The sequence below is a fragment of the Aquarana catesbeiana genome, linkage group LG04 (assembly GCF_042186555.1).
Source record: "Aquarana catesbeiana isolate 2022-GZ linkage group LG04, ASM4218655v1, whole genome shotgun sequence".
NCBI lineage: Eukaryota > Metazoa > Chordata > Amphibia > Anura > Ranidae > Aquarana > Aquarana catesbeiana.
In genome coordinates this window covers 288,621,313-288,646,695 of record NC_133327.1, presented here as the reverse complement: position 1 = coordinate 288,646,695, position 25,383 = coordinate 288,621,313, and the positions used below count along the sequence as shown (strand labels likewise).

Genomic DNA, 25,383 nt, shown 5'->3' with positions numbered 1-25,383 from the left:
GCAAGCAGGCGAAGAGTACAAAGACAGTCTGGGGCTGCATATTTTACCTTTTATTTTTACACTGTCCTTAAAAAATAAATAAATACATTTGGGTTACTTTTATTACAAGGAATATAAACATCCCTTGTAATAGAAAAAAAAAGCTTGACCCGACCTCTTAAAATGTGAAAAAAAAAAACAAATAAACTGGCGCTCAGAGGCTATAAGGCAAATGACTATAAAAGTTAATGAAGTTATAAAGTCTAAAAGCTGGATCATTCACGGTGTAATCAGGACGGTGTTGGAAGTCTTGGACAGGAGCCAGGAAACAGTCTATAAAGCAGGAGAGGATCCCTGGAGGATAAGTCATAGGTAAAACAAAACACCGGAATAAAACTTTCGACACTTGATAAAGGAGCGCGCATGTGCCGTACAGACCCTGCGCATGCTCAGAAACGCGTTGTGTTTTTTCTCCTCACTGACAACATTGCCAGCGACTTCCTGGGCTGCCGCTCCGTCCTCCCGCAGAGACAGGCTGTGTACCGTCCTGGCCTCCCCGCCAGACTGCGTCGTGTTTGGAGGCATCCCCGGGGAATCACTGACTGTTCCCTTCCCCCTCTATCAGGAATCACATCTGTCTGTTCTATATACTGCTCCTAAATGTAAGTTGATACTTTGTTTTTATATTGGTGAATAAATGATTTTACTTAGTGGCGCTCCTCTCTCTCTTTTTTTTTCTCTTAAAATGTGAGATCTGGGACCAAAAAGACCTCAGATCTCAAATTTCACAATAATAATAAAACAAAAAAAAAAAAAATCCCTTTTAATGAGCATTGGGCGGAAGTGACGTTTCTCAGCATCCAGGAAGTGAGGGGAGTGAATGCAATCGCTACCGGCAGCTCCAGTAAGCAGCGAAGATGACCGGAGCACAGCGGGCCCCTCTCCCGTCACCGATAATCTGCGATGATCTTGCGGCAAATCCATTGCAAAGATCACTTTTATCTTAAGAGAAACGCACGCCATTCTTGAAAATACCAGGGTTATGGCAGCAAGCTTCAAGGCCATTTTATAAAAATATCTCAGCTTTGCAATCCCAGCTCAAATATCTACAAGTATTTTAAGTCTAGTAGACCAAAGGCAGTTTCATTTATTTGTTTAAAGCCCAACTCCAGGCATCTGGAATGTTTACAGACTGATGGGGCTGTGGGTGTACTTTGTGAATGGCAAAGCAGAGGGATGGGGTTGGAGGCACAACACCGCAACTAGTGCCAGTCATTGGCAACGCTCAGATGTGTTGGGGAGCCAAAGGATACAGCTCCCAATGTACTTTGTGGCAGCAGCTGAATGGAGCTTGCCTGAAAACATTAAAGGATGAAATGAAAAGACTGAGACTGTACATGGATATTATACAAAGGATTAAACAAAAAAAAAAAAAAATTAGGATTTTTTTCATCATGCTTACCTGTAAGGTCACAGGACACAGAGTTAGCTATTATAGGCTATTATTCCTTACTTACTGGGACGTCCCAGAGCAATAGCCTTGAGGAGATGGAGACACCCTGCCAAAAAAATAGCGATCAGACTTTATATGGCAGCCTGTAGTATACTACAGCTGAAAGCCGAATCCTCGGCTGCTCTAACATCCACCTGATAAAATCTTGTGAACGTATGCACTGAAGACCGGGTAGCAGCCTTACAAATCTGAGCCACAGATACCTGATGGCGAAAAGCCCAGGAGGTTCCCACACCCCTGGTAGAATGAGATCTCACCCTGAAGGAAGGAACCTTACGTTTCAAACCATAGGCCTGAATGACCAACTGGCGGACCCAATGGGCAATGGAAGCTGCCTGCCCCTTCTTGGGTTCTTCTGGTAAAACAAAAAGGAGTGTGTAACGTGGGCAATCTGCGCTACCCCAAGTGAGTACTAATGAAAATTCAAGTTAGACTTACCGGTAACTTGTTTTCCTTGAGTCTTTCAGGACAGCACTTGAGAGAGTGACTCCTCCCCTTGCAAACAGGAAACACCTCTTCCACCAAACTTTAAAAGGAGGCTCCTTTCCACACATTGTCAGTAGTAGTAGAGAACCTCCGGCCCCAAACTGGAACACATAATCGAGATATGATATGATTAGTCACAAAATATTATATATATATATATATATATATATATATATATATATATATATATATATATATATATATATATATATAAAAAAAACACAATAGGGCGGGATGCTGCTGTCCTGAAAGACTCAAATAAAACAAGTTACTGGTAAGTCTAACTTGAATTTTCCCTTATCGTCTTTCAGGACAGCACTTGAGGATAATAGAGACTTACCCCCCTAGGGAGGGACCACAGCCTGTAGAACCTTTCTGCCAAAAGCCTGATCCCCTGCTGATAGGAGATCCAGTCTGTAATGACGGACAAACGTTAAGTAGCTTGACCACGTAGCCGCCTTACAAATCTGATGTGGGGTGGCACCAGCTCTTTCTGCCCATGTAGTGGCCTGGGCTCTCGTTGAATGAGCCCTAATTTTCAGCGGGGAAGATAAACCCATTTGAGAATAGGCTACAGAAATAGCTGTCTTAAGCCATCTAGCCAATGATGCTTTTGATGCTTGTTGGCCTTTCTTGTTTCCAGAAAAAAGAACAAATAATGAATCTGAAACTCTAAATCCTCCTGTTACTTCCAAATAATGTAACAGGATACATCTTGCGTCTAAATTGTGAAACTGCTCTTCCTTTGCACCCGAAGGGTTAGCAGAAAAGGTTGGTAGAGTAATCTCCCGAGACCTGTTCCCAAAGCTTGCCACTTTTGGCAAAAACCCCGGATCTACTTTAAGGACAACTCTATCAGGAAAAACTGACAAAAAAGGCTTTTTTACTGATAGGGCGTGCAGTTCACTAATCCTTCTTGCTGAAGTAATTGCAACCAGAAAAATAGTCTTCAAAGTTAAATTCTTCAGGGATATGGCCTGTAAAGGCTCAAATGGTTCTTTTGCCAGAGCTTGCAGAACCACCGAGAGATCCCAATTTGGGAAATGCCTCACCGGGACCGGTCTAGACCTGGAAAGTGCTTTGAAAAATCTCATGATCAGAGTTTCTGAAGATAAGGATCTCTCCAGATAAACTCCCAATATCCCTGGTTACCTTTTTCCTACTGGAAAGCAACGTAGTAGTTAAACGTTCTGAAAAGCCTTTGCTTCTCATTAACTGCTCCTCATATACCAGGCAGTGAGCTTTAACCTGCCTACCTCTGGATGAAGCACGGGCCCCTGAATCAACAGATCCTGACTGAGCGGGAGATGCCAACATGGTTTGATTGCCAACTGCAGAATCGTGGAAAACCAAGCTCTTTTTGGCCAATATGGAGTAATCAAAATTATTGATACTCTTTCTTTCAGTATTTTCCTCAACACTAGAGGGATTAACCGGAATGGAGGAAAAGCATACCCTAGGTGAAAATCCCACGGATGTGCCAGAGCATCTATCCCCTGAGAGCAATTGTCTCTCTGAAGGGAGAAAAAATTCGGGAGATGCGTGTTTTGCTTTGAAGCAAACAGGTCTACCTGCGGAAGACCCCAAGCACTGGTGATTAATGCAAACACCTTTCTGTTCAGACTCCACTCTGATTCCTGAACTTTCTGTGGGCTCAGATAATCCGCTACTTCGTTCAATGTGCCTTTCAGATGGACTGCGGATAGAGATAGTAAGTGGTTCTCCGCCCACTCCAGAATCTCTGACAGTAAGTGAAGAGCCCTGCTTCTTGTGCCTCCCCGTTTGTTCAGGTAAGCTATGGCAGTGGCATTGTCCGACAAAATCTGGACATGGCAACCTATGAGGTTTTGAGAGAAGAAAGCTAATGCTAGGGCAGCTGCCTTCAGCTCTCTCCAATTTGAGGATTTTTGGGCCTCGAACTGGGACCATGTTCCCTGCGCTAAGGCCTGACCCATGTGGGCCCCCCATCCCTGCAAACTGGCGTCTGTTGTGACCACTTTCCCAGTCGGAAAAGACCAAAGAAGACCTCTTTGCAATACCACCTGACTTTTCCACCACCAAAGTGAACGTTTGACTCTGGTGGGAATCTTTACTTTTGTATCCAAACTCTCTGTCCTGTGGTTCCATGTCCTTAGAAGGAACCTCTGGAGAGTCCTGAAATGCAGCCTTGCCCATTGGATGGCTGGCATTGAAGAGGTTAATGTCCCCAGAGCCGACATAACCTTTCGGACTGAAATCAGTTGATTTGTTTGTAGTGCCGTTATTACCCTTTGGACCTTGATCTTTTTTTCTTCTGGGAGAAAAATCTTTTGCTCCACTGAATCTATCAAATAACCCAGAAACAATACTTGCTGAGCTGGGATGAAATTTGATTTTTGAACATTCACTATCCACCCTAGTGACTCCAAATGACTGCGGGATTTGTTCAAATCCTCCTGAAACTTTTCCCTGGATGGGGCAAAAAAAGAGGAGGTCGTCCAGATATGGAATTACCGCAATCCCCTGGAGTCGAAGAGGGGCGAGAGCTTCCGCCATTATCTTCGTAAAAATACAAGGAGCTGACGACAGGCCGAAGGGAAGGGCCCTGAACTGAAGACCTCCTTGCCCATATTCACCACAAACCTCAGGAACTTCTGGGACTGAGGTGCTACAGGAATATGAAGATAAGCATCCCTCAGATCGATTGATGCCATAAAACAATCTTTTGTCAGAATGTTTCTGACCGTGAAAATTGAGTCCATACAAAACTTTTTGTATAGGACTCACTTGTTCAGGGGTTTTAGGTTGAGGATAAGACGGAAGTTTCCGGATGGTTTTCTTATCAGAAAGATGTGTGAATAGAAACCCTGACCCTGTTCTTCTGGGGATACTGGTATCACTACCCTCTGGTGCCTCAGATCCTTTAAAAGGTTCTTCATGGCCAGAGCCTTTGTTAGATCCCTTGGTAGGTTTGTTACAAAGAATCTTTCTGGCGGGCGATCCGAAAACTCTATCCTGTAACCTTGGGACAGCATGTCCAAAATATATAGACTTTCTGTCATGCTGGTCCAAAGGGGAAGGAAACTTTGAAGCCTTCCCCCCCACTGGTACGCACAAGTCATTGTGCTTTACCGGAGGCTGCAGGAGGATGGAAAAGGGCATTTCCTTTGCCTTTACCCTTCTGCAATGCCCAATTTTTTCTTTTCTCCTGGGGTTTGGTTTGTTCTTGAGCCCTTTGGGAATGAAAAAAACTTTAACTGGCTGCTTTTTCTTTTTGATGGGAAAAGACTTCTTTTTATCAGCAGTTCTATCTAGAACCGCATCTAAATCAGGTCCAAAAAGCAAGTCACCCAGGAACGGTATCCCACACAGCTTGTTTTTGGATGCCGCGTCCCCCGGCCAAGTTTTCAACCACAGAGCCCTTCTGGCTGAGTTGGTTAGGGCAGCAGATCTAGCTGTCATTTTAATTGATTCCGCTGATGCATCAGATATAAATGCGACAGCGGCAGACAGAGTTGAAAATGAATCCAAAATTTCTTGTTTTGGTGAGTCTGCTGAGATATGGGCCTTAAGTTGCTCTAACCAGAACTCCATATTTCTGGATACCACTGTGGTTGCCATAGTAGGTTTAAGATTTCCCATGATGGATTGCCAAGCCCTCTTTAGTAGCTGGTCCATCCTTTTATCCATGGGATCTCTCAACACCCCCATGTCCTCGAATGCCAAATCTGTAGACCTCGAGACTTCGGAAAATGCGGCATCTAGTTTGGGATTTTTGTTCCAAACCGCCGCTGGATCTTCATCAAAAGGAAAACGCCTTTTTAAGGCTTTGGGAAAGAAAGGCTTTCTCTCTGGCTCTGTCCACTCTTTTTTAATAGTTTCAGAGATAACAGAATGTACTGGGAAATTGCGATTTTTGTGTTCGCTAAGACCTGCATACATTTTGTCATGCAGAGATAACTCCTTTCTTTCCTCCTCCAGACCCAGTGTGGTATAGATTGCTTTTAACAGGCCATCTACCTGTTCTAAAGACAATTTAAATTTTGAAGGTAAATTTTCTCCTTTCTCCCCCTCATCAGAATCCTCAGATTGAGAGAGGGAATGTCCCTCTGGGGTAGGAGATGCCTCAGTCTCCACCACCGGGACTATAAGTGAGCCTTGAGAGGACTGTGAGGTAGTAGGCTAACTCAGGGATGGGTTTGCTAGCGAAGAGTGAAATGATTGGATAGTCGCATCAAGTTCTTTTTTAACAGATGCAATCAAATCGCTGCAAGCGGAAGAAGCTTCTTCATTGACTAGCAAATCAATACAAGCTTGACATAACGTCTTCTTCCATCCTTCAGGTAGCTTGGATTTACATGAAGGGCATTTTCTTTTTGCCACTGGATCAGAGCTTTTGGCCTGCCATGAGACAAAAGAATAAACCATCCCAGTGAGACAACCTGTCCTATTCCCAAGAATGCTCACCACAGGTGCACAGTAAGAACTAAACTGCCTTATGTGCCCAGACAGGCCCCTGCTACCGGGGGGGGGGGGGGGATAGAGAGAGAGAGAGAGAGAGAGAGAGAGAGAGACCCCATAGTACAAGGAGGACAGTATACAACCGTCCCTTACCTGGGCCTTGCTGGTGCCTGTCCCACTTGCTGCTGTCATCGATTCCATCGAGGAGCGCTTGCTGTGTTTGTGGCTAAAACGCCGGTTCCGGACTCCAATAGTGCCAGTGCGCCGGACCGGAACCGCTAAATAAGCACCAGCCCCATTCCTCCCCTTTCCCTCCGGCGGAAATGACGCCGCACGCCTGTTCCGTGGGTGCCGCCCCCTTTCCGGATGCGGGGATGGAGCCCCGCTGCCATCCCCAAGATGGCAGCGGTGTTGTAAGCAACAGGCGGTGGACCTGAGAAAAAAAGCATAGTAAACGGCCACCGCCTGTCCTGCTGCCGCCCAGGAGCGATGCCCATGACAGTCAGACTCACCCTGAGCCCAGTGAAGAGGGTGAGGGAGCCCAGCCAGCAGCACCTTCATCAGCTGTGGAATGGGAGGAACAGCTCTCCTGAGGTAAAAGAAGTATTTGGTGAAAAACACAGGAAACCTGAGCTCCCAGGACAGCACCTGAGAGCCCTGACTTCCCCACGAAGTGTTCCCTCCGGAGGAAACACAAAAACTGACAATGTGTGGAAAAGAGCCTCCTTTTAAAGTTTGGTGGAAGAGGTGTTTCCTGTTTGCAAGGGGAGGAGTCACTCTCTCAAGTTCTGTCCTGAAAGACAATAAGGGAAAAAAAAAAAAAAAAACAATAAAATATATATATATATATATATATATATATATATATATATATATATATATATATATATATATATATATATATATATATATATATATATATATATATATATATATATATATATATATAAAAATCGCAATAGGTGTTAGTATTATGGAACGGTGCTGCAATCTAAAAAAAACTGGAATATAGCTTGGAAGTAGGTGTAATGTAAAAGATATTTGCGCAACCCAAACAAAAGAAAGAAAATTAAATGTGTGTAAAAACAGAGAACACAAATTGGTACAATAAATGTCCCGTTAGAACAAATAAAAACAAATACCAGCAAAATAATATCAAAAAGGAATTATCTGAATTCAACCTGTGCGGATATAAAAATAAATAAATAAAAATGTGTACTAGCAAAGACACGGAAAAAAGTCCATAAAGTGTTCTATAGAGTCCAATAAAAGTAGATTGTGGGTGGAAGAACCCCCAATTAATCCTTCTCAAAATGTAGTCCCACACAATAGCCAAAGGATAATAAGGAATGCCGGATGGCCGCTTACCAGAACCATAGGACCTCTGTTAAGTTCTTGTTTATGGGAGACTGACGCATCTACGGCTGGCATGCTCCATTTCTTAACCAACTTTTCCTCCATGGCATATAAAAGGGAAAACCTTTTAGGAGGAATGAAAATCCTGTCAGGATGTTCCCAATCAGCATACACCACCTACTCCAGCAGTGGATGCAAGGGGTAGGCCTGTCCAGCCTGAGGAGGCCTTAGGGACCCCAAAGAGGACTGGAGGGCTCAGAAACCTCTGCAGGAGGTAACTCAAAAGGCATAACGAACCATCTCAGCAAGAGTCTGGATCAAAAACCTCTGTGACCAAGGCTGATACCAACTGGACATCTTCTGGCCCAGATTCCTCAGAAGCAGACTCATCTGCCTGGCCCTCCAGAGAATCCCTAGCATTTAGCTCTTCCCCTTCATCAACCCATTCCTGTTCCATTTTTTTTTTTTATTAAAAAAAAAAAAAAAAAAAAAAAAAAAAAAAAAAAAAAAAAAAACACACACACACACACACACACACACACACACACACACACACACACACAAATAACAAAAGACAAACCGTAAAAATCGACAACTGCCTTAGGTCTACTAAGGCACTGGCTCATAGACTTGTAGGTAACTGATCTGTGATTGCAAAGCCATCAAGGTGATATAATCCATTGTTTGCTTTAGAAGCCATCTTGTTTATGAGATCAATGTGATCTTAAAATCATTTACAGTTATGTATGTACAGTAAATGCCAAGAAAAAAAAAAAAAAAAAGAGCTTTCAAAAAGGGCACATGGTATAATTTCTGGGTTAAGTAGACAATATCAGTTCAAATATGACCATTGTCTCAGGATATTCGCTTCTGCGGACAGTCAGTTTTGACACCTGAAAAATTGCCCACAATGAATCACAATGCTTGGGATAACCAGGAAGTGAAGAGGGTCACAAGGGAGCATCTAGGCAAAATAAAGTCATTGCTTTGGTTTCCAATTTTTTAATCGCGATAAATATCTACACAGCCTATTCAAAACAATAGCTCCAGGCCAGGGGAATATTTCATTTTGGGCACGGACAACTTGCAAGAATAAATAAATATTAAAAAGGTATCCCTGCTGTTTAGTCAACCCAACTGGGAAATTTCCCTCACTGCCATCCACTTTCATGTCAGTGCTGCACAGATTCAGAATATTTAGAAATTAATGTTTTAGAAGACACAAAACTATTGCCTTCCTGACTTATGAAGAAAAAAATATTACTTTGTTGAGTTATTTAACATGCACTTTTAGCAACTGAAGGCAAAAAATAAACATCCATACACCGGAAAAGAAAGTCACTGAGAAGATTTAATATCCATATTATTATGATGGTCACGCTCAGTTTCAGATTTGACCCAATGGACACAAGCACTAGGGTATATTTGGTTGGATATAATTTGAAGCTGCCCTCCAGCTTTCAGAAATAGTTCACTTGGGCCAAGGTGGTACAAATGAACTATTCCCTTCACTAACAGAGTGGCTTTGTGTGCTGTATAAACCGCATGTAGCCTCAGCTACATACAGAGCTGTGCTCTGGCAGTGGGGTGGGAACTTCTTGTCTCACACCTGAAAAAAAAAAAAAAAAAAAATCGCTTTAAAAGCTTTATATTCATTCATAGCTCAGACCAACTTGATTTTGATCCAGATGTGGGACAGGAAGTTCCCAACCCACTGGTGGAACACAGTGTTCTATACTGTATGCAGTTGAGGCTACATACAGCTTATACAGTGCTCCCAGCCACTGCAGGCGCCTGTAAAGAGCCGCTCCTCTCACTCGTGTGAAAGTCTGAGTGCTTTCACACTGGAGCGGTGCACTGGCAGGACGCCAAAAAAAATCCTGCAAGCTGCATCTTTGAGGCGCTGTAGGAGCAGTGTATGCGATTGGACAAATTATATATATATATATATATATATATATATATATATATATATATATATATATATATATAATCTCAATAAGCGTATATTGATTGGTTTGCGCAAAAAAGTTATAGCATCTACAAAATAGGGGAAAGATTTATGGCATTTTTATTAAACTAGTATTGGCGGAGATCAACAATTTTTATCAGGACTGCAACATTATGGCAGACACTTGACACCACTGGCATTTATACAGTGATCAGTGCTATAAAAAATGCACTGATTACTGTGTAAATGTCACTGGCAGGAAAGGGGTTAACACTAGGGGGCGATCAAGGGGTCAACCGAGTTACCTAGAGAGTGATTCTAACTGTGGGGGGAGGGGGACTCACTGGGTGAGGAGAGCGATCATTGTTCACACTTAGTATGAACAACAGATCGCTCTCCTCAACCCTGACAACCCGTTTACATTGACAGATCTCCGTTCTGTCTCTGTGTGGAGCGATCGCTGGTGCCCAGCGGTCATCGCACGGGCCCCCTAGTGGTCAAAAGGCGAACCGACATACAGTTACGTTGGTTCACCCAGGGGAGCCAACCTGCCTGTCGGGAAGGGGTTAAAAAATGTTTAGGCATCAGTACTCCCCCCTTAACTAGGATTGCCACCTTTTCTTCAAGCCAAACCTCAGTTTAATCAAAAGTATAGGTTATTTCTGCGCTACCTTGGAAAAAGGTGTACACACGGACAGCTGCGGACACCAAATGGGATCAGACAATGCCCATGGGCGGTAAAGGTATAAAAATTGGGTGCTGCGCTGACCTAATAAGGTAAAGGGATATGATACCCTATAACAGTATAAAATCAATACATAAAGCTGTGAAATCGTATATAAATAAACAATAGTGAAAACTCATACGTCATATCTATTAAAACAATACACACAGTGTGTAATCTATAGTACACTAACCCGTGCTATAATCAACATGTGTCCAATGTGGCAATACTAAGCATGCAGGGAACAAGCACAATCAATCCTCATGCATGCGTAGTAGCATGTGCAACAACTTAAAGTGCTATAGTGCTATTGTGAAAATCAAACAATACAATAGAATCCTCTATAAATATATTTGTGCAAACAAATACTGTGAACTTGTAGGGATCCTACAAACAATTTCTACTGCATATAATAATCAAATGACATATATAATATTACATATAGTGCAAATAAGCAAAATGTGCAAAACCAAGCAATGTATTGTAGATGTGCAATCAACACAAAAAGTGCAAGATAAGTGTGTGGCGTATATATTGGTCACTTCGCAGACCCTATCGCCATAATCACATAAATACTGGAAATGTCCTTATACACACACCAGACGTGTATCACAGTGAAAACGCAGGGATGAACCATATAATGATTACACTCCTTTAAAAGTTCAGTGCCTATCCCATCCCTACCCGTGACGTCACCCGATCACGTGACTTCTTCAGAGGATCAAGAAGTCACGTGATCGGGTAACGTCACGCGTAGGGACGGGATAGGCACTGATACAGACAGGGATTGACGAGCTCGCCGCTCGTAGGAGATGTATGCATTGTGCAGTTACTTCATGTGAGTACATGCATTTTTAACCTAAATAAATACAGATTTGTTTGAAAATACTACACTATCTGGTACCCCTCTGTTCTTTTATGTGTGTGCTCTGCTGGCACTGAGGAATTAAGGCACAGGGACCACCTGCTCCGGTCCAGGGACCCCAAAGAGAGACCATCCCCTGCAGCATTTAACTCTTATGCGATTGTCCCATTGCCATAAGGTAAGGGGCCACCGTTTACCTGTGTGTGTTTTATGCATGAAGAGGACAGACACACTCTCTCTCTTTTGGCACCCCACTGGCTGTGTAGTTGCACACTGAACTTTTAAAGGAGTGTAATCATTATATGGTTCATCCCTGCGTTTTCACTGTGACACACATCTGGTGTGTATAAGGACATTTCCAGTATTTACGTGATTATGGCGATAGGGTCTGCGAAGTGACCAATATATACGCCACACACTTATCTTGCACTTTTTGCGTTGATTGCACTATCTACAATACATTGCTTGGTTTTGCACATTTTGCTTATTTGCACTATATTTAATATTATATATGTCATTTGATTATTATATGCAGTAGAAATTGTTTGTAGGATCCCTACAAGTTCACAGTATTTGTTTGCACAGATATATTTATAGAGGATTCTATTGTATTGTTTGATTTTCACAATAGCACTATAGCACTTTAAGTTGTTGCACATGCTACTACGCATGCATGAGGATTGATTGTGCTTGTTCCCTGCATGCTTAGTATTGCCACATTGGACACATGTTGATGATTATAGCACGGGTTAGTGTACTATAGATTACACACTGTGTGTATTGTTTTAATAGATATGACGTATGAGTTTTCTCTATTGTTTATTTATATACGATTTTACAGTTTTATGTATTGATTTTATACTGTTATAGGGTATCATATTCCTTTACCTTATTAGGTCAGCGCAGCACCCACTTTTTATACCAAACCTCAGTTTAGTGGCGCTTGGCTTTTTTTTTTTTTTTTTTTTTTTTTTATGCAATTAGCGAATGTCCAGCTGTTGAAGAACTACAAGTTCCATGAGGCATAGCAAGACTGACAGCCACAAGCATGACACCCAGAGGCAGAGGCACAATGGGACTAGTTTTGCAACAGCTGGAGGTCCGCTAATTGCATATCCCTGCAACATAGGATTGTAAAAGACCTGGGACAGGGTCACGTTTTGGGTGCCCTGAGGAGAGCAGTAATGTGGCGCGCATATCAGGCCACGGTGAACAGTGGGTGTGGCCAAATCGTTTTAACAGTGGGAGGGGCTTAAAGAGCATGGTTAAAAACAATTTAAAAAAATCTTGTACCCATAATATGTTTAGATTGCTGTGTAAGGATCTCCCAAACATGTACAAACCTTAGCACAATCATTTAAAAAAAAAATAAAACTCTTCCGTTATATAGGATTTTGCGTAGATTGAAAATAGCCAGAGAACTAACATGTTATCTGAGCCTACCTTAAAGAAGACCTTAAAAAAATATATAATCAGGGACTGCTTAGCAACCAGCAACTGTTAAGACAATGAACACTTGAGGAGTTAATAAAGATGTACACTTGGAGGAGTAATGGGGATGGGGGCGCCAGATATGTTACTTTGGAAGGGGAGAGGACTTATTAAATGGGGGTTTTCTTTAAAAACCTCCCCATGTCACTTTCTAGCACAAGTATACCATGTAAAGTAGTGTGTATATAGTGCAGGAAACTAAGGCAAAGTGCAGGGGTTGAGGGTGTGCAATGCACAGAGTGCTGAAGTCAGTGTCGGGTTTAGGATACATAAACAGAGTGCGCAGGGGTCCAGGGTGTGTAATGCAATGTGTTAAAGAATCAGGAGTATACAACGCACTGTAATCAGCGGCAGGTTTAGGAGTACATGACACAGAGCAAGGTCCAGGAGCACATATTGCACAGAATACAAGGGAAAGGAGTGTTATGCACAGAATGCAGGGGACAGGAGTGCAGACAGTGTAATGCATAGTAGGACTCAGGAGTACAAAACAAAAAAAGATCATGAGTCAAAAGTGTGGATAGTGCAAAATTTCCCCCACAAGAAATATTCTCCCCCTCTTTACCCTGTCATCAAACATCCCCACTCCCTCCCCCAAAAATGTCCAGTACTAATCTTTAGGCTCACCCACAGCAAAAATCATCTCCTCCTCCCCCTCCCCCCCAGAACCCCCCCCAAAACAAATCTTCCCCCTTCCTCAGCACAAGTCGTCCTCCACCCTCCCAAAATTCCCAGTCCTAGCACAATTCCCCCCATTCTTCCTCATCCCAGAACTTATCTCCACCTCCCTCGATTCCCACTCCTAAACACAAATCCTCTTCCCCTACCAGTACAGCTTCTCCTTCAAAGAATAAAACCTCTTCCACCCCCAAATCCTTCCTCCCAGCACAGCCCCCCCCCTTGCACAAATCCTCTCCCCCCCAAACCCCATTCCACAAATCCCCCGCAGAATTCTTCTCCCAGCAAAAAACATTGCCCCGTCCCATCCCTCTTCTAGTACAAATCTTCTCCCACTCCCTCCAAATACCACTTCTAGCACAAACCCTCTCCTCAAAATTTCCCCTTCCAGCTCTCAAATCCCCCCCCCACAATTCTCCCTAGTATAAATCTGACAAATCTCCCCTTCCAGCACATCACCCACCCTTCTGAAACAAATCTCTCCCCCACCTCCAATCCCCTCTCTCTCCCCCCAGACTCCTCTACACAAAAGTCTTCTCCCCAGTTCTATCACAAATCTTCCCATCCAGTACAAACCCTCCCCTCCCCATTTCTAATATAAATTAATCACTCCCAGCTGTCCCAGTTTTCATGGGCCTTGAACCCAGAGCAATTTCCAGTACATGGCTCCGCTAACCTGCATGGAGGGGGGGGGGGGGGGCGCTAGTGTAGGCAGCCGGGCAGTTGCCCCGCATCTCTTGTGGGGTGCCCGGAGTCCCAGATCCACAGTCATCCCCTCTGTGTCAGCCACTATCTCTTTGATTTGAAGAATATGTGCTAGGGGGCACTTTGGAACTGGAGAGGACTTGTGTTAGCACGGGGCGGTTGGATATATGTTGGGGGCGCTTTGGAAGGGGAGAGGACTTGTGTTAGCATGAGGGGGGTGGATATGTGCTGGCGGGCACTTTGGAAGGGAAGAGGATTTGTGTACGCATAGGGGTGGAGGGGGGTTTCGATATGTGTTGGGGTGGCGCTATGGAAGGGAAGAGGACTTGTGTTAGCATGGGGGGAGGGTGAATATGTGCTAAGGGGGCACTTAAGGGGAGGAGAGGACTTGTGTTAACATGGGGGAGTTAGATATATGCTGGCGGGGCACTTTGGAAGGGGAGAGGATTTGTGTTAGCACTTGTGCTAAAAAGTGATGTGGGGAGATTTCAAAGAAATCATAAGTCCTCTCCCTTCCAGCACATAGCCAACCCCCTCATCCCTATCACTCCTTCAAGCATACATTTTTTTTTTACTTGCCCTGCTCATCCCCCTTTCCTGTGTCCCCCTCCCCTGCAAGTCTCATGTACACTGTACTCTCTGAAGATCTCAGATCAGCACAGCACGGCACTCCCCCTCCTGTTTGTGTACATACAAACAAAGCCGAGGAGGGGGAGGGGGCTTCAGTTAGCTCTGCTGGCAGACAGCTGGCCAGCTTACACAGAGATGTGATGGCTGAGTGGGATCCCAAACATCCCGAGTGAGATGCAGAGCAATGCCACTGGTGCCCGAGTTAGGGGTGTTCCTGCCGGCGGTCCCGACGTAGTCCGTTCTAAAACATGTGCCCGGATTTCAGATGAACAAACCTGGGTACATGATTCAAAACCAGGACTGTCTGGGTGAAACCTGGACAGGTGGCAACCCTGCCCCTCACCCCCCCTTTTACTTACCTGAGCCCTCATTTAATCCAGCTCTGTGGGCATCTGCAGTTCCTCTCTCCCCTCACTGCCTGGTCTCTCTGGGCTTGCTGAGGCATCAGGAGCCATTGGCTCAAAGTCATTGATAAGGGGGCAGGGCCAAGTCCCATTCTAATGCCACCAGCTACAATGCCACCTAGTGACAGAAGAGAGAAGTGCAGCAATTCCAGAATTAGGGAGAAATCAAGTGACCTTCTGACAATTGGCCATGGCAACTATCACCTGGCTACTAAATTTGATAGCAACCATGCCTTAACATCAGGGTGCTACAAATGCAAGTCTGGATTTTTTTCACTGATTACCAGTATAAAAAGAGTAGTTTCTACACTGGCCACCAATGTAATGGGGATTTACACTGACCACCAATGTAATATGCTCCAAGTACATGAATGTAGTAGAGTAGTTTCTACACTGGCCACCAATGTAATAGGAGCATTCACAGTAACCACCAATCTAAGGAGGGATTTACACTAACCATGTAAGGAGGACCTTCACACTGGCCACTAGTGTGCATGAAATGATTGTACACCAAGCCCCAATGTAATGAGAAGAATTACACTGACCACCAATGCAAGGGGAAATTTGCTTACCTTTGCAGAACAGGCTGATGTGAGGCTCGATTCACATCTATGCATGTGGTTTTTGAGCGTTTCTGCAGTGCTTTTTGTGGTGCTTCCTGCATTTCTGGGCACGCGGTTTTTGCTTTTTTTAATTTTTATTTTTTTACACTGTATATATCTGGTTGCTAAGGAGGGGGTCGGGAAGCTGCTGCCACGTCCTTAATAACTGAGGAGTCATCAGTTGTCAGCGGGCTTCCCGCTGAATGTAAATATAAAAGAATTGCCGTCTAAAAAAAAAAAAAATTAAATTAAAAAAACCCAAAAGGGGTGGGGGGGCAAAGCACCTTGCCCCCATGTTGATGGGGACAAGGGCCTCTTCCCGACAACCCTTGCCCGGGGTACATCATACCCCTCTCCATTCACACAAAAAAAAAAAAAGTGTATGTCACGGAACGTCCCACACTCCGCTTGAGTGCTTCCATCAGTATACCGCTTCCTAAGTTCTGGAACACAAGTTCAATGGATCTGGCTATAGGAACCCCCAAGAACTAGACAACACCAGTCTTGGACTACATCAGGACTAACCTTTTATTTGAGATCTCACACAAATATATACAGCAGGATGACTAAAACCTAACCTAATTAACATGAGCTAATTATCTAATCCTTTATCCAGCCTAGGTGACTAAGAGACATGACCTTTTAGAACAGACTTGTGGTCACCGAGCTTCACACAGTAGTATTCTCCCAATAGCAGAAGCTAATTACAGTTAGCAATACAAACAGTGATCTCCCCCCTCCTGAGCCTAGTCATCAACAAACTATAGTAGGAGTAGACTGTCCCATTTTAAGCAAAGACATACCCTCCAAGTCACCATTTCCCATATGGCATAAACAGGGTCCCCAGAGTCTGTGTGTCCTGGGGGACAAGGACCTGAATCCAAAGTAATACCACCTCAAGGGTCCCCAGGCATACAGCTCACAAAGAGCACTGTTCCCCTAAATGCCAGGGCCCATAATCTGTCGGCAAGAGGCTTGCATTCAGTCCCCTCCAAAAGCCTCTGTCCTGGCTAGGTCTGTCACAGTGTAGTGTTAAAAAATACAGTAGACAGTTGACAAGTCATTTATTAAAAATCTTATTCTTTTTCTCCGCTTATTCCTCCATCTTCTCCCTCCGGTCTTCTTCTCCCCCTGCTTCTTCTGTCTTCTTTGTCCAGTGTTCTTCCTCTGCCGCCACTCCAGCCAGCGACCCTCCTCCGATGCTGTGTCCCGCTAATCTGTCGGCGTCGATGTCCTGCATTTCTTAAATAATGATGGGGGCGTGGCAATTGTATTGTGTCATCACAAGGGGCGTGGCCTCCGGATGCAGGACGCAGCATCGGAGGAGGGTCGTCGGCTGGAGCGGCGGCAGAGGAAGAAGAACACCGGACAAAGAAGACGGAAGAAGAAGCGGGGGAGAAGGAGAAGACCGGAGGATGAAGATGTGGGAGAAGATGGAGGAATACCCGAGGAAGAAGCGGAGAAGAAGATTTTTAATAAAAGACTTGTCAAAAACGGTCTACTGTATTAACACTACACTACTTTTTTTTTTAAGTGAATGGGTAGGGGTACGATGTACCCCATACTCATTTACATGGGGGGCCGGGATCTGGGGGCCCCCCTTGTTAAAGGGGGCTTCCAGATCCCGATAAGCTCCCCGCCCGCAGACCCCGACAACCCGAAGAGGCCCTTGTCTCCATCAACATGGGGGCAAGGTGCTTTGGGGCAGGGGGGCAGAGCCCCCCTGCCCCAAAGCACCCATCCCCCCCATGTTGAGGGCATGGGGTATGGTATGGTTCAGGAGGAGGGGTGCTCGCTTGTTCCCTCCCTTTCCTGACCTGCCGGGCTGCATGCTCGGATAAGGGTCTGGTATGGATTTTGGGGGCACCCCCATGCCATTTTTGTGTTTAATTTTGGTGTGTGGGAGTCCCCTCCGAATCCATACTAGACCCAAGGGACTGGTATGGACCTGGGGGGGGGGACCCCACGATTTTTTTTTTTGCCAGCATTTTTTTTTTTACATTGAGCGGGAAGCCAGCTGACGACTCATGGGTTGTTAAGGGAAGCCCCCCTCCTTAGCAACCAGCTATATACAGTGTAAAAAAAAAAAAAAAAACAAAAAAAACAAAACAAAAAAAACGCAAAATGGTAAAAACGCGGTACTTGCATTTTGGATGCAGGTCCATTCAATTCTATTGCATGCAAAAGGCTGCAGGAAAAAAGCCCCGACCCTTTCCAAAAACGCAGAGGCACAAAAATGGATTGATGTGAACATATTCCATAGGAACCCATGTTAAAAAATTTCCCTGCATTTCTGCAAAATGCATCAAAAAACGCATTAGTGTGAATCAAGCCTTAGGCTTAATGATTGCAGTTGTAGGGAGGACTTTCCAGCATGCCCCTTTACCTCCCCAGTGGGCAGCATTCAGCAGAGGTGATGTAGATATGACTTCAGGGGGCATGATATACATAAGAATGCCACCTTTATTTAGATATTGTTAGAAAAATTAGATTCTTAATTTTATAAGCATTTAATGAATGCTTGCATGAGATTGCTTAAAATGTTGAACTTTAGATGACCTCTCTGCTATTACAAGCTGATATTTTTACTGGGTGAAAGTTCATTAGAACAGATTCAAGTTACATAGAATTGTTTTGAGTCCTTGAAATGCATATAAAATCACAGAGATAAGATAAGAACATCTTATACAGGTGGTTTAGAAATAAATATGTGGAATATGGGAAAGTTATGTACAGTAATTAAAGGGGTTGTAAAGGTAAAAATGTTTTCACCTTAATGCATTAAGGTGAAAAAACTTTTGACAATACCGCCGCCCCCAGCCCCCCCGTTTTACTTACCTGACGCCTCGAATCTCCGCTGCTCGTTCTCGTCATCTCCATTGGAGCTCAGCCTGGTCGCTGATTGGCTGCAGTGGATGGATTGAAAGCAGCGCAGCCATTGGCTCGCGCTGCTGTCAATCACATCCGATGACGCGGCGCGCCGGGGGGCGGGGCCGAGTGATACAGCGAGCGGCTATAGCCGCCGGCTGTATCACGGGAGCGCGCCCGCAAGCACTCACCACCATGCGAGGGAGCTCGCATTAAGGTGGTTAATGCTTGCGGGGAGGAGCTGAAACAGCCGCCGAGGGACCCCAGAAGACCAGGTTCGGGGCCACTCTGTGCAGAACGAGCTGCACAGTGAAGGTAAGTATAACATGTTTGTTATTTAAAAAAAAAAAAAAAAAAAATTACCTTTACAACCCCTTTAAGTCTGACAGGGTCAAACAAAGGTCTGCTTGTGCCCTCATTAAAACACATTAAATGGGATAACACTGATGTATGTATGTATGTATGTATGTATGTATGTATGTATGTATGTATATTTATTATCCAGATAATACAGTACTTTTTTGTGAAACCCATATATACGTATACATGCACATAGAATTGTATAGTGAGAAAAAATAAGACACATAACACATAAGGTGGGGTTATTGAAAGTTCATATTCCCAAAGTCGAAAATCTGTTCTCTTTGAGTTGGTTAAATCTTATTAGGACAAGGAGGGTTTGATTTGACACAGCTGGGTGCCATACTGTCTCTACACAGGGGTTTTTAAATCAGACAAAACCAGTTATAAGTCACTTTAATGAACATATAGGAAGTCTGGGAAAGAATACGTTTGTCTGGTTGTAGAACAGGTGTCAGATTTATGATTAGTTACATTGACGTAGATCTTAGCAACCAATCATATCTAGGAGAGATGGCGAAAATAAGGCTTGTAAAAGGGTATATAAATGTAAGTTTTACAATTGTTAGACAGACAAGTCAGATAGGAGCTCATAAGGCTGAACTCTATGTATGCTGCCCTATTGCATGGGTCATAGAATTCAGAACCATTGGGCAATTATCTGCTCAGATAGAAGTCTATCAGGCTGACTGTTTGTCTATGCAGCCCTATTGCACGGGTGACAGGCAGTCAGGACCAATAGGCAAATATCTGCCCTTTAGTTGTAACTTGTCTCCTCGTACGAGTCAAATAAAGAAAACTTCTTAACCTGATCCAGAGTGTAGTCTCAGGTGAATTTCGCTCACACATATCAATGCAGCCAGTTCACGGCTATTTACGTATTAATGCTGCCACTATTTACATGTAAACACAGGGTCTGCAGGCGAGTCATCTGTACACGGCAATAGGGAAGAGTTGGGCAGCATTAGTAACACAACTTCACACTGAGATATCAGGACACAGCACGGGACTAAAACTTGAAGGGACAAGGGAATTTAAACTGGGATAGTTGGCAAGTATGAGGCAGCTGCTTTGGGCCCCACAACAATGATGGGGCCCAGGACATCTGCCCCTTTTGCCCTGCCTTAAAAATACGGCCCTGTTCAATTTACAACATGAGTGTTTTTGTGGCAGATTACAGTTAGGAACAAAATGTCAGACAGTGCTTTAGTTTTTTTTGTTTGTTTTTGGCAGAAAAGGGGAAAATAAATGAAAAAAAAAAAGGGCAAAAAAAAAAAAAAATCACATACTGAAACCAACGTTGATGCAAAACTTCTCCCACTGTCACCAATAACGAGACACTATACCAGGGTTTATCAATAGTTTTCCAGTTGCAGCACCCTTTTAAAAGAAAAAAAAAATCTGCAAAATGTCAAGGTACCCCAGTGTAAAATAGAAAACAAAAAAGTAAATCATACTTATCAATGGGACACCTTAGCCCGAGATGAACACAACGACCTTGATAAAAACAACATGTCACAAGCCTCCCTTCACATCAGAGATCCCCCCATGACATCAGAGTCCACCCTATACATTAACCCCATAACAGAGTCCTCTCATTCATCTTTAATGCAGAGAAAACTGTCTTGTGCTTACAGCACCCTGAAGAAACCCAAATGACACCTCATGGTGCCACTGAATCCTGGTTGATCATCACTGCACTGTATTTCCATTTAACAAATGATGGTGCACTATGTTTCCCACTTAAGAAATTATGGGGTACTAGTTTTTTTTTTTTATTAGTGACACCAATGATGGGTCAATACTCCTCCCACTGGCACAAAGAGTGGAGAACTATTCTTACCACTGACACCAATGATGAGGCACCATACCTCTAAACAATACCAACAATGAGATAATACTCCTCCCCAGACACCAATGAAGGAGCAGTATAAAACTCCCACTAATATGAACAATGGTAAACTATTCTTTCCACTGATACCAACGGGGCACTATTTCTCCATCTGATACCAGTGTAGGGCAAATGTTCCAGGAACATGTGCAATTGGCATCTTACCATTAATCATTGGCCACCGGGCTGGGAGCATTTTACACTTCCACTGCCCACCGGGCCGGGAGCATTTTACACTTCCACTGGCCAGAGTCTGATGGAGAATGAATTGGCCCTTTGCTTAACCAGTTCCGGACCAGCCACCGCACTTGTACTGTGGCAGGTTGGCTCCCCTGGGCGAATCACCGTAACTGTACGTCAGCCATTTAAGACGCTGTAGGAGGCACGCACTGCCGGAGGCGTGTGCCTGGAGTCGGTGCGAGTGCCCGGCTGACACGATGACTGCCGGGCACCCGCGATCGCTCGTGACAGAACGAGAACCGGGATCTGTGTGTGTAAACACACAAATCCTGATTCTCTCAAGGGAGAGGAGAGAGATTGGTGTTCATACTAAGTATGATCACCGATCTCTCTCCTCCCCTAGTCAGTCCCATCCCCCCTACAGTTAGAACACAGTTAACCCCTTCCCTGCCAGTGACATTTATACAGTAATCAGTGTATTTTTATAGCACTGATCGCTGTACAATTATCAGTGGGCTCAAAAATGTGTCAAAAGTGTCCAATTTGTCCGCCACAATAAAGTCGCAGATCACCGCCATTACCAGAAAAAAAAAAAAAATTATATATATATATATATATATATATATATATATATATATATATATATATATATATATATATATATATATATATATATATATATATATATATATATATATATATATAATATATTAATAATAATAATAATAAAAATGTCATAAATCTATCCCCTATTTTGTAGACACTATAACTTTTGCACAAACAAATCAATATATGTGATTTTTTTTTTTTACCAAAAATATGTAGAAGAATACATATTGGCCTAAACTGAGGTTTTTGTTTTTTAAAATGTGGGATATTTATTATAGCAAAATGTAAAAGATTGTGTTTTTTCAAAATGATCGCTCTTTTGTTTATAGCGCAAAAAATAAAAACCGCAGAGGTGATTAAATACCACCAAAAGAAAGCTCTATTAGTTGTGAAAAAAAAAAAAAAAGTCGTCAATTTTGTTTGGGTACAGCGCCGCACAACCGCGCAATTGTCAGTTAAAGCGACGCAGTGCCGTATCGCAAAAAATGGCCTGGTCATTGAGCAGCCAAACCTTCCGTGGCTGAAGTGGTTAAACGATTTTGGATCCCCAGGTCCAATGTCTTGTCTTACAAAGCAAACCGGATAAGATGCATTTGTCAGCTTAAAAATATTTTTAAAAAAAATAAATAGTAATATCAGGAACTGTTCTAATTTAACAGCACAAAGTTGTGTTTGAATTTGTGTGCGTTTGAGATGTGTGCTGCAATATTTACACAGCCACAAAAATCATGGTCATGGCTGTAGCATGTGTCATAGTAAACAAAGCAATGCACTTTTGTTTTCGTTTTTTAAATTCAGCTTAAAGCAAAATATAGGCAAAACTTTTTTTCTTAAATTTTGGGTAGAGTAAGGGAGGGTCATAACCCATCAGTAGATTTATTGCCATCTGTATCCCATTGGGGAGATTTCCCTCAACTTCCTTGTCTCATAGCCAAAACAGGAAGTGAGAGAAGAAATCCCTTGAGGACCCTAGGTCATCAGAATTAGTATACCCCCATTGGAAGATTTCCCATCTATTACTCTATTACTCAAATAGAGACAGTGAATTTCCCTAATGGGGGCACATACAGCAATAAAAACTGACAGGTGTTCTAAGCCATCTCTACTCTGTCCAAACCAAAAAAGTTTTGCCTTTAGTTGTACTTTAAAGCTTCATAGACACTGTTTGAGCTTTTTTTTTCCTCTACCTGTTAACTCCCCTCCATGTTAGCCTATGTGTCCATGCACACTATAAGTGTTTTCAAGGGGCAGGGGAGATCAGACAGGAAAAAAAAAAAAAAAAAAAACACATTACTTGTGCATTTTGAAGTAGAATTTGAGCATAAAAAAGTTCAAAAGCTCCTTTAGCAACTTCAATACTCATTAACGCTAGGCACATTCCCACCCAATAGATTGTTTTAAAGCTAGACACAGGAGTGTGCATTAACACCAATGCAAAACGCTGCTTTTTTCCAAGTTTTTGCTGCTGCTAAACTCCTGTAAGGCTTCATGTACACTGCTGCTGGTAAATGGACATTTAGGAGCAGCTGGGCGTGTTTTTTCAGCTGCCCCTGAACTCTCCTCTATGTTATCTTATCAGTACATGTACACAGGATCATTTATAGTCATTTCTAGGTGAGTTTAGAAGCATTTCTTGGAAAGCAAAAAAATAAAAGCGTTCAGGACGGGTATGCAGAGGCATGTGAAACGCCAAACGCATGTAATAGCTTGTAAACGCGTGTAAATGCGGTAACTCGTGTTTAGCCATGTTTTGTTTACAGGCGGTTTTAATTTGCGACCATTTTGAAAAAAAAAAAAAGTTAAATCGTTCAGGAGAGGTTGTAAAACATCCTGTGTACACACACACACACACACACACACACACACACACACACACATCAAGAGCATACAGTACACATGAGGCCTAACATTGGAATACTGCAGAGCCACAGCTGAAGAAGTTCTGCATCTTTTGCATAATTGTTCAAAACACAGTAATGCAGTGCACTTTTTTTGTGCCAACATCTGCGTGTACCGTGGGGCGCCCTGCTGAGCAAGCACCTGCGTTGTGTATACAGTGGGCTCCACGCAACAACCCTTTTACAATGAGCAGTGCAAAGCATCAATGGAAATGAGAGATATCTATCTATATATCTATTTATTATATTTATTATAGTAAGTAATGTCACAACTTTGTGAAAAGTTAAGCCAAGATTATATATCTGTGCTTACGTCTGCAAAATTTCCAACATATCTAAATGAGTAATAATTGTTATTGAAACATCTAATGCAACACAGTAAGCATGTTGCACTTTATGGCAAGGACTATGAAGACGGTTTTGCTCTTCCCCTCACACCTGTTGCAGTCTAGTGTCCTGACCAGAATAGCTAGCCTGAAATGCTCCACACTTCCTGAATACTCCACTGATAGCCAGTGCATGTGAACTTCACATTTCCTTCCTAATTAACGGCAGCAGCCGCTTTGTGCTGGGCCTGACACGAAGGTCTCTGAAGTGTGATTTGATATTGAATACATGTGTTAATCAGTTTTACTTTTCTAATGAAGCTAAACCACCATCCAGAACACTTAAAGCCCTTACACATACCATACAACACTTAAAAAAGACTAACATTTTTATGATTGCTTTTCGGTGTATATCTAGATAAGTGAATGTTTAGATACACACGCTTTCAAAATCTGAACAATTTCCAACACTTACGTAGCACTGCCAAAGTATTCAGTTAATACACATTCATGAAGGCTCCTGTACTTGTTGGACAAGCTATACGCTCAACAATCAGCTTTAATATCTCAGCATTCACAGTTGTTATATATGATACCTTTCGAGAGTCTTGTGTATGGCCAAGCCGTTCTTGAAGCTTCTGCACTCTCTGTAACATACTCTGAGCATCCATTATGAATGCTCTTTGCCAAAAAGTAGTATTTTTTTTTCTGTTTTGTTTTTTTTTTCTTCCAAGATCAGATTCTGCTAAATGGGTTCTGACATCCCCAGTGACCTCACTGCCCCATGTGACTACCTAAATCACATGCTATGGAGGGTCATGTGATATCATGCAGATGGTTTCCATTCATTGGGCTGATTTTTATAAATAGTAAAGAAAGTCAAAGCTAAAGTAATGCTGTTGTCTAAAGGCCCGTACACACGGTCAGCAAATTTGAAGATAAATTTTGTCCAATGAACGATCTGTCGATTTTCTGATCGTTAGTATGCTGCTTTTGACAGCTGATTACAAATTTTCGTCAGACAAAAACTGGATGTGCAGTCTTGTACATTTTTGTCTGATATGACCACAACGTCCGATTTTCTTTTCATTAGCACGGTTTTCTGACAAAAAAAAAAATCTGAAGAGCAAGACTAGGCATTCTCAGAAATGAAAGAACACATACAAAACAATTCAACACATTACGTCACTTCTGACGTTGAATTCTGTAGTCAGAACATTTTCTGATGGTGAGTCCCCCTCTTCACTTTCGAAACTGACAAAAATTCGTCCAATAATCTGACCGTGTGTACAAGGCTTAAGCTGGCCATACACCATACAATTTTCTTATTCAATTTTTTTTAGATTTACCTTCAACTATGTAATAGAAGGGCCTGCTTGATTGCATGCAAATTAAAAGTGTTTAGGTTTGAACTCCTATTAGATGGT

The 25,383-nt window shown here is 42.9% G+C and overlaps 1 protein-coding gene across 1 annotated transcript in view; it reads right to left on the bottom strand.

The window, feature by feature from the left end:
- The window catches only part of LOC141139992 (elongin-A-like), a 210,424-nt gene extending 185,371 nt beyond the window's left edge, over window positions 1–25,053 (bottom strand). The window contains exon 1 of the mRNA XM_073626676.1: window positions 24,553–25,053. Within this exon, the coding sequence (XP_073482777.1) occupies window positions 24,553–24,627 (75 nt within the window). The 5' untranslated portion in view covers window positions 24,628–25,053. The remainder of the gene's footprint in view (window positions 1–24,552) is intronic.
- Window positions 25,054–25,383: the final 330 nt, after the last annotated feature.